The following is a 10000-nucleotide window of genomic DNA, read 5'->3' as shown; positions in this document are numbered from 1 at the left end:
CCGTCACGGTGTCTAGTCAGATATGGTGTCAGATTTTCTCTCCTTATATCCCCTTCCTTCCTGCTCTCTCTCTCTCTCTCTCTCTCTCTCTCTCTCTCTCTCTCTCTCTCTCTCTCTCTCTCTCTCTCTCTCTCTCTCTCTCTCTTTCTCTCTTCTGCAGTTAGTCAGTTAGTCACTCAATCAGTCAGTCAGTCAGTTAGTCAGTTAATCAGTTCGTCAGTCATTCAGTCAGTTAAATAGTCAGTCAGTCAGTTAATCAATCAGTTAGTCAGTCGTTCACTCAGTCAACGCACAATTCACCAAGCGTCACTTTGTTTATCCAGGTTTATCATCACGGAAAGGTATGGTGGGTGGGGGGGGAGCCTTCGTCTTCACTATCTTACATCTCGTTAGCCTTAGAGTAGTGTACCTTCTCGCAGACAGACTCATGAGGACCAACAGAACATCGAGCTGCTACAGTTTGTTCTTCCTTTATGCTTCTTTCTGTTACGCCATATTTTTCCTACTATAACTATTCTTGTCATTGAAATATTACGTGGTGGTTATGAAAGTGAAGAAGAGGAAGAAGATTTTTTTAAGGTTAGATTTCTATTACTTTGTTGTTGTTTGTTGTTGTAGTAGTAGTTGTAGTTGTTGTCGTCGTTGTCGTTGTTGTTCTTCATTCTCTTGTTCTTGTTCTGCTTCGTGTTTTTATTGTTCTTGTTCTTGTCCTTGTTCTTTCTTTCTTTCTTTTTTCTTTCTTTTGGTGATGGTGAGTATGGTGCTACTGACTCCCTGTAGTGCTGATCTTCACAATTTCAGCAGACAGGTGGTGCTCGTTACACCTTCCTCACCGGTTATTATTATTATTTTTTTTATTTTAACCCTTTAACTGCTAATAACTATATGACACTTCTTAACTGAGTGACCCTAAGCGATTCTGTTGAAGCAAGTGTAACCAGTAGAGGTAGTACTAAATAAAAGCTAGAATGCTCCATCTCTCTCATTGCTGGCACGTCTTATTAAACTTAAGGAGAAACCGTAATAGCCAAAGTTAGGTAAAAAAAAAAAAAAAAAAAAAAAAAACTGGTCTGTATCTGTTCAGGAGCTGTCATGTTTGGCTGAAAAGAGAGAGAGAGAAAGAAAAAAAATGGTCTGTATCTGTTCAGGAGCTGTGTAATGTTTGGCTGAAATAAGAGAGAGAGAAAAACAAACAAACAAATAAACAAACAAACAAACTTGCCATTAACCAGAGAGAAAATATTTAGTAAAGGCCGAATGAATGTTTATATCTTTGATGAGACTTTGTTTACGTGCTACATACATATGAGTGCGCTTCATGATAAGTTTCTCGGCGCATCATGTGATATGACGTAACTTAACAGCTAATAGCAAGACGCGAATAGTTAAATAAGTGAAATGACGCTTTGGGTTCAGCGCGTAACTCATTCCCGAGACACTGCTTCGAAGCAGTGCGTTTGGTTCGAACTGAGGAATCGAGTCGAGTGTGGTTAGTGAAGCAAGTATTGTGGCAAGCACCGAAGCTCTCTCTCTCTCTCTCTCTATCTCTGGTGTCATGAGTATTAGTAGTGATGAATGTCTATGAAAATATATATAGCCTTTTACTATTTTATGTACTTCCACTGCTTTGTATCTCATCTCCCTCAACTCTTTGTAAATTCCTGCTCTTCAACAAACTGACAACCTAAACCGTATGAGGAGCGGCTGTGGTGGCATGAGTAAGGAAGATGGTGAGGTACGGCGTTGAGGGGGCGTGGCGGCTCTAGTGTCGGTGGTGGCGGTGGCGGTGTTGCTGTCATACATTATCCAATACACGCTGTTACTCGTAATTCGAAGTGGGATTTTTTTTTTTTTTTATAACTGGAAACTGCTGGAGTAAGATTTGTTCTTTGTTTGTTTGTCTTAGTTTATGTCAGTCTCTGTCTGTCTGTCTGTCTCTCTCTCTCTCTCTCTCTCTCTCTCTCTCTCTCTCTCTCTCTCTCTCTCTCTCTCTCTCTCTCTCTCTCTCTTCTACTACTACTACTACTACTACTACTACTACTACTACTACTACTACTACTACTACTACTACTACTACTACTTCTTCTTCTTCTTCTTCTTCTTCTTCTTCTTCTTCTTCTTCTTCTTCTTCTTCTTCTTCTTCTTCTTCTTCTTCTTCTTCTTCTTCTTCTTCTTCTTCTTCTTCTTCTTCTTCTTCTTCTTCTTCTTCTTCTTCTTCTTCTTCTTCTTCTTCTACTACTACTACTACTACTACTACTACTACTACTAATACTACTCCTAGTATCACTGCTATTACTACTACTAAATGTGTTTCAATAATCTTATAGTAGAGAGAGAGAGAGAGAGAGAGAGAGAGAGAGAGAGAGAGAGAGAGAGAGAGAGAGAGAGAGAGAGAGGATCGCAGCTACCTTCATCTCTGTATGGTGTTAATCTAAAGGCTTTGTTTATCTTTAAAACCCTAGACACTTCTGCCACATATATTAGCCCTGCCAAACAGAGTGTATTCGCAACTATTGAGATGCAGCTGTAGGAGATGTTACTGATATATTCTGCATCATCAATGGTCAAAAAAATCCATGAGAAGCGAATGAATAACTTCTGTGGGCTTTGTAAACTGTTCCTATGAAAGACTAAAACATTTTAGAATACGGGCTAAGATTTCCTTCCTCCCCATCCCACTGTTTTGTTCCAATGACAGCTGAGTGTGCTGCATCGATGAGCGGTATGCGGCTGGGGCTCTGAGAGGTACGCGCTGCTCGTCGTGAAGCAAGCAATGTACACGTCAGGCCTCAAGGCATTCCAGGCGTGTCATGCGTCTTGTCATGGTGCGCCAAACTTGCGTCAAGTATAGCCTTTTCATGTCTTGTGCCGCTTCCTGGAAGAAAAGGATGAATCATGACCTGATTTCTGTTTGCTAATAAGTGGTGATGATCGTACATGCTAGTATAAATACATTTACTAGTAGTTTAGCAGGGGCAGAGGCAATAATAGTAGTAGTAGTAGTAGCAGTAGTGGTGGCAATAGTGGTGATAATAGAAGTAGTGGAAGTGGTAATAATAGTAGCAGTGGCAGTAGCAGCAGCAGCGGCAGCAGCAGCAGTTGTTGTTGGCGTGGTGTGCCAGTCATCGTTTCTGCACGCGCCTCGCCCCGCCGGAAGAGCTTGTCACACTGGGAGCTGTTCGGTCACCAAGTCGAAGGTCGGGAGGGAGGCGGCCCGAGGGGAAGATGTGACGTGTTGTGTCAGAACGAAGAAGGGAGAGTCCTGAGTCGATTAGTATAATTGTTTACTCAGTATATAGACGAACAGGGAAACATGTAAAAAACTTAGATGAGCAGGAGGAGGAAGAGAAGGAAGGAGGTCACAACTACAGGTGTTAATATGAAGAAACCATTTGGTGTGTCGGTATAACACGTTTGCACACAGCCAGCAGCCCCGCCAGCCTGAATCACCCGGAGCGCTGTCACGTTAGTAACCCACCCGCACGGCCTTCTCTCTCCTGCTGCACCGCCGGCACCTCATTCGCCGCGCACTCGCCGCGCAGCCACGGTTCGGGAAGCACCACTCGCGTGCGCCGCCCATTCTACTCAAGACCCTTCTCCCTCTCTCTCTCTCCGTCACGCCCGCGCCTCACCGGTACCACTGCAGCACACAAACTTTGCGTGTGAGCGATACACGGGGCAGCAAGTGACGAACTTGGCCGTGCCTTTACACTTCTGAGACCAAAACACTCAGCCTCACATGGAAAGATTTTTATGTAATTGGTGTGAAGGGACAGGATTTTTGGTGGCTCGCGGCGTCTCCCATGTGGTCATGCCTAACATTTAGTAGCACAGCAGCCCCAAGGAGCCACGGCGTGGCCAGCGCGCGAGACGAGGCGATCACAGAAGCGGGAGGCCGGAGTGTTGTTAGCCACAGTGGAGGCTGCTAGTGAGCGACCCTCGTTCCCACCAGGCGAATGAGGACATCCTATGGCAGGAGCCTCAAAGTCCGTCTCTGTCATCCCAGCACCAAGCCTGCCACACTCTCCTCTGCGCCGAGAAACCTCTCAGCAGGGGCGAGCCACGACCCTCACACTCACTGCACGCAAATTAAAGACTATCTCCTGAAGGCCTTGCCAGTGTTTGTGTGAAAGAGCTACGCTGAGGAAGAAACAGAAGAGAAAGAAAAGAAAGAAAAAAAAAAACACTGAAAAACGCACCTGTGGTCAATAGGTGAACGTTTAGTGAAAGGGAGGAGGAGCTGCCGAGTGTGCTACGAACGATGGGGGAGAGTGGGGGCGCTGGTGGGGGCGGGAACTGGGGCAAGCCTTTCATGGGACTCTTGGGGGTGCTGGACTCGCTGTTATCCATCTTTGTGTTCGCGCCCCTGGTGGTGTTTTACTGGCGCGGGTGTTGCAGCTCATGGACACCTACCTCTTCCCGGAGAACAAACTGTACTCCACGTTCACCTCGCTGGGCATCGGGGTGCTGTCCGGCCTGCTCTTCTGCCTCATCCAGGGGCCCCTCACCTCCCTCTGTGACCACTCGCGACGCCCCATCCTCCACCTGCTGATATCACGACTCTACACGCTCATCTACTGCGTGTGCGTTGTCAACCACTGGCGCGGCGTGTGGAACGTTTGGGACTTCTACACGGGCACCTCGTGGCAGTCTGGGGCTACGTCCTTCGGTATCGGTCTCCTGGCGCTGGCACTGACTCGCGGACTCAAGAACATCCTGGCCCCGCCCTTCCTTGTCGTCCCTGATCACCCAGTTGGATATTTCTCCGTCCCTACTCTCTTTCAAGCCGAGGTATGTGCCGCGCGCTGCTCCTCTCACGCATTTTGAAACGTTTTCCTCTCTCATAGGTACTATTTTTAAAGCCTAAAGACATGGTCAGTTGGTGTCTCATGGGTGTTTATTCAGTGTTATAGAATCCTTATGCTCTGTATTCCGCATTTTCAAACGTCTTCTTCTCTCCTAAGTACTATTTTTAAAGGCCAAAGATATGGTTAGCTGGGATTTCATGGGTGTTTTTTTTTTTTTTTTTTTAGGTATAGAATCTTTATTGATCTATCACCAGCATCATGAAAACACCCGTGGAATCCCTCAGTAACTTTGATCGGAACCTGTTAGCCCTTTCACTCAGAGCACTGCGATAAATTATTTGGGTGCAGAAAAAGGAAGATTTGGAGGTTATTTTTTGGTAGGCTACATGATTATTTAAGAAACCGTAGTACAGAAATGTATAATAAGTTGTAGGTGATTACTGGAAGGTGGTCCAGCAGTGGGAGGATTTAAAAGGAATTGAGATAAAACACCGAGACTTATGGGAACGTGTCCTTCTGTCTGGCCACCTTCTCAGTAGTTCTCCTCAGGAACTTTTCTGAGACTGCAGTGAATGAGAGATGCGCGCCAGTGCTAAGTGTTGAGTGTCCTCTTTCAGTGTTGCGGGTTTCCTTGCATGGCTGAACTCTTTTAAGCTGTGGTCCTCCTTTTATTAACTCACATCAATGAAAGAAATGATTTGCGTGGGCACAGAACAAATGAGAGAATAGAGAAGAACTTACTTTTCTAGAGTAAAGTACTAAAGTTATTATTCAAGAAGTTATTTTTATCTTTCCTTGGCTACAAAAGTACTATTTAAGACGTTAATGTTGCCTTTTATTGGCTATTTCTCTACTTAATTTCTATTCTGAGTCGTCGTTTCTAGTGAGGTTCCCCTAATTGTTCCTGTCCGCCTTTTCTAGGCTGCGGGAACAATATCTAAGAGACCATAGTATAAAAATATGTCCAGAGAGTTGCAGGTGACTGAGGAAAATGTTGTGAGGAGGTGAAAGGCTTAAAGTTCCTCTTGAGTAATCATGAAGTGTAATTCTGAGCGAAGCGTCTTGGGTTGATTGGTATAATGCACGAGTCGTCCCGTGCCGGCAAAACACTGCCTCCTCTGCGTCAGCGAACAGAATGCACCTGCATTGAAATCATAAAGAGAAACTGGGTCAACTCTCTTATCTGCACAGGAATGACAAACACACAAAGCTAATGATAACGTTTCGTGCTGCTCGTAGGCCCGTGTTCTGAAACGCTTTGTTTTCTCACCACGATTATTTTCAAACTCCACAGAGATGATTTGCCGTGTTCTCAAGAATGCTTTTCCTGTTGATAATGTAGAAATCTTGTTAATCTGTCACTAGAACCATAGAAACTCTTAAAATCCGTGTAGCTTACTGAAAATACCCGTAATCAGAATCGCCGCGACTATTTTCAAAGCCCGTAGAGAGGATTTGCCGGGTTCTGCTAACAATGTAGAAATCTTATTAATCTGTCACTAAAACTAAAACTAAATCCTTTTGAAAGTAGTGGAGGGGGTGCAGCTCAGAAGAGTAGCGCGCCTCAGATACCTACACCACTCCAGCTCAGCGAGCCAAAACAGACACAAACTCTCGTGGTCTTGGATTGCGAAATATACAGTAAAGCAGCCAACAAAATTCACCACTCGCCATCCTGATCGCTGGCAGGTGAGTTAGTTGGTAGCCTGCTCAAGGATCCACAGGTTCACATTTTTTTCTTTATCTCATTTTCTTCTTTTTTCCTCATTTTTTTCTTGCATAGTAACACGCCAGGGAACAGAAAATACCAGATCTGAGACCTGTTTTAGCTAGAAAGGTCGCGGGCTGCTACTGCTACTGTTGCTGCTGCTGCTGCTGCTGCTGCTGATGTGTGTGTGTGTGTGTGTGTGTGTGTGTGTGTGTGTGTGTGTGTGTGTGTGTGTGTGTGTGTGTGTGTGTGTGTGTGTGTGTGTGTGTGTGTGTGTGTGTGTGTGTGTGTGTGTGTGTGTGTGTGTGTGTTATACGTGATGGACATTGGCCTAGGGCGACAAAAAGGAAGAGAGAGAGAGAGAGAGAGAGAGAGAGAGAGAGAGAGAGAGAGAGAGAGAGAGAGAGAGAGAGAGAGAGAGAGAGGGCACAAAAAAAGGCCTACTGAGGTGCTAGTCCCTAAAGAGAAAGCCAAAAGGATAACTCAGAACTGTAGGAGGAAGGTTGTGGGTCGTATTGTCATTATCGCTAAACGCTTCGTCACCTCTTCTCACTATTTTCAGCAAGCTCTACTGCTAGTGTTGGTGGTTTTCAAGAATGTTCTTATGATTGTAGTGAAAGTTTAACAAGAATTTCTCATAACCACAAAGAAAAACACCAATGAGAGTGCGACTATTTACATCTGTGCCCTTTGAAAACAGGACCATATTCTGAAACACTTCTACACCTCACCTCCACTACTTGCAAAACGTTCTAGTTGAAGTTACACGATTTTTGACTGTGTTTTTATGGTTCTAGTGACAGATGAACAGGATTTCTACATTATTACCTGGAGAAACACTCCTGAGAACCTAGCCAGTCATCTCTGTGGCCTTGGAAAATAGTCGCGGTGAGAAAGTAAACAGCATCTCAGAATACCGGTCGTAGTCCACATGAGAGAAGGTGGTGTGCATGAATACAAACAAGCCACGCCGCCTCTCCTTGCGGGGCCACAGTGACAGTGTGCTGGGCAGGTGAGTCAAGATGAGCCGAGTTGAAGTGTTGGTCGGGAGTATTGCCTTTGAAACGACACTCCTTGACGTGCCCCTTCTCACTGTCCATGTCTTCTGTTTTATTCTCTCCTTTTCTTTTCTCTTATTAACTTAAATATGTCTGTTGTTCCCTTTGCTTCCTTGTACGCGTCTCTTTTCACTGTTCGTGTCTTCTGTTTTCCTCTCTTTCTTTCGTTTTCTCTTATTAACCCAAATCCATGTTCTGTTATTCTCGCTACCTCCTCACTATGTATTTTCAAACAGGTGCATCCCAGTAATGTCCTCTTTTTCTCTACACGGTTGCTGTAATATTTCTCTTCTTTTTCTCCTTGTATTCTGGTGCTCCCGGCCACATTTAAGCCGCGGGGACGTGCTGGCGCTCTCTGCTTGCCGGTGACGCTGGGAAGTTGAAGGTCGGTCGGTGCCGCCTCAGTAGCGCCATGTCAGATCGGTGCCAGAAGTCATTATGGTCAGCTCCTTGTATTAAAGAGAAATGTTGTTTGCTGTTTTGAAGGAGTGACACCATTCCATTGCATCTTTTTTATATTATTGTTATTATTATTATTATTATTATTATTATTATTATTATTATTATTATTATTATTATTACTATTATTATTATTATTATTATTATTATTATTATTATTATTATTATTATTATTATTGAGAGAAGCGTGATACTATTCTATTACGTCCTTATGGTATTGTTATTATTATTATTATTTTAGGGAGAGAAATGTGACACTCTTCCATTCCTTTCTTTTGATATTATTATTATTATTATTATTATTATTATTATTATTATTATTATTATTATCATCATCATCATCAACAACATCAGAGAGAGAGAGAGAGAGAGAGAGAGAGAGAGAGAGGAGAGAGAGAGAGGAGAGAGAGAGAGAGAGAGAGAGAGAGAGAGAACTATGCAATATCGGTATGTTCTTTAATTTCTAGGAACTGCGCATGATGGTCTAATTAAATATACGGTTATATTAAGTGAGGTGTGTGTGTGTGTGTGTGTGTGTAGCAACATCATAACTATGGACGGGGGTGCACTGGTAAGGGAAGGGAGGGGGAGAAGGAGGGACTGGGGGAGGCACTGGGAAGTAAGGAAGGGGAGGGAAGGGAGACGGGGCGGCACGGGGATGTACTGGTAAGGAAGAGAGGGGAGGGGAAAAGAGTGGGGGAGGCACAGGGGGTGTAAGGGAAGAGAGAGGGGGATTGAAGTGAACAGTGGTGTAAGGGAGGGGGGTAAGGGAGTGGAGGATGGCAGGAGTCTCGCTGAGGTATCCCGGCGGCGTCTGACAAGGCTCCAGGGAATGCCAGATGGCTCTACTCAAAGCCTTTTATCAAGTTATTATTATTTATTTATTTTTAGACGAGTTTTCTTTACTTCTTGATGCTTTGTGTGCTTCCCTCTGGATATTCTGTGCTTCTGTGTATTTCCTCCTTCTTCTCTTAATGCTGTGTGTGTTTTATTTTACATGTTTTACACTTCTTTATTTCCTGTGTATTTTTTCTCCTTTCTTTTTTTGACGCTCTCTTTCTTTTACCTTCGTTTATCCTTACTTCACTGTATGTACTTCTCTAATGTATTTTTTTTTCTTTTTGATGTTCCACTTCTACAAACCTTCCTTCTTTCCTTCTTAATACTCACACTCACTTTCCTTCTCAATACTCACACTCAGAGACCAACTGTTCTGAACCGCTGAAAAGTACTCATAGCAAACCAGTTAGTTAGGTAAGGCAAGGTTAGATTAGGTTAGATTACGTTAGGTTAGATTAGGTTAAGTAGCTGACAAGTTGCTGTAGCGTAGGTCATCGTCTCTTCAACTTCTATTACTTCCCGTCTGTGGGCCTCACCCTCAGGCTGAGGGAGGGACGGGGAATGTGTGGACGACTCGCTGCCTGACTGACTTGCTGTGTTGTATACGGAAGGGAGAGGAGAGGCGAGGAGAGGCGGGGCGAGGGAGGGACAGAGGGAAGTTGGCATGATTGGAGTGGTCTGTTGGAGGAGGAGGAGGAGGAGGAGGAGGGTCGTGGAGTGATAGGAATGAAAGAGAGAGAGATACAGTAGAGAGGATATAGTTAAGGAAGAGAAGGAAGACAGGAAAGGAAGGAAGGAAGGCGAGAGAGAGAGGATGTGAGATGAGTAGATAAGAATGAGAGAGAGAGAGAGAGAGAGAGAGAGAGAGAGAGAGAGAGAGAGAGAGAGAGAGAGAGAGAAAGTTAAGCCTCAATTACCAGAGATTTCATTTCCTTATTCCAAAGACAGCCTGTGCATCTAAACCGAATTCACCTCGTATATTATAGAAGAGGGAAGCTTGGGTTGGATTAAGGCCTGTATTCTGCAACGCTCTCTCACCGCAACTATTTTCATAGGCCACAAAGATGATTAGCCGGGTTCTCAAGAGTGTTTCTAAAGTTAATAATGCAGAAATCTTGTTGATCTGT

At 44.2% G+C, this 10000-nt stretch overlaps 1 protein-coding gene across 1 annotated transcript in view; it reads left to right on the top strand.

Moving 5' to 3' along the window:
- The first annotated feature begins 4234 nt into the window (after positions 1-4234).
- Positions 4235-10000, top strand: part of LOC135102797 (uncharacterized) — a 65085-nt gene continuing 59319 nt past the window's right edge. Inside the window, exon 1 of the mRNA XM_064008316.1 lies at positions 4235-4791. Coding sequence (XP_063864386.1) covers positions 4402-4791 — 390 coding nt within the window. The 5' untranslated portion in view covers positions 4235-4401. The remainder of the gene's footprint in view (positions 4792-10000) is intronic.

This window comes from Scylla paramamosain, chromosome 8 (assembly GCF_035594125.1).
Source record: "Scylla paramamosain isolate STU-SP2022 chromosome 8, ASM3559412v1, whole genome shotgun sequence".
NCBI classification, from domain to species: Eukaryota; Metazoa; Arthropoda; class Malacostraca; order Decapoda; family Portunidae; genus Scylla; species Scylla paramamosain.
The sequence above is the reverse complement of the archived record's forward strand: the minus strand, read 5'-3'. Positions and strand labels throughout refer to the sequence as shown.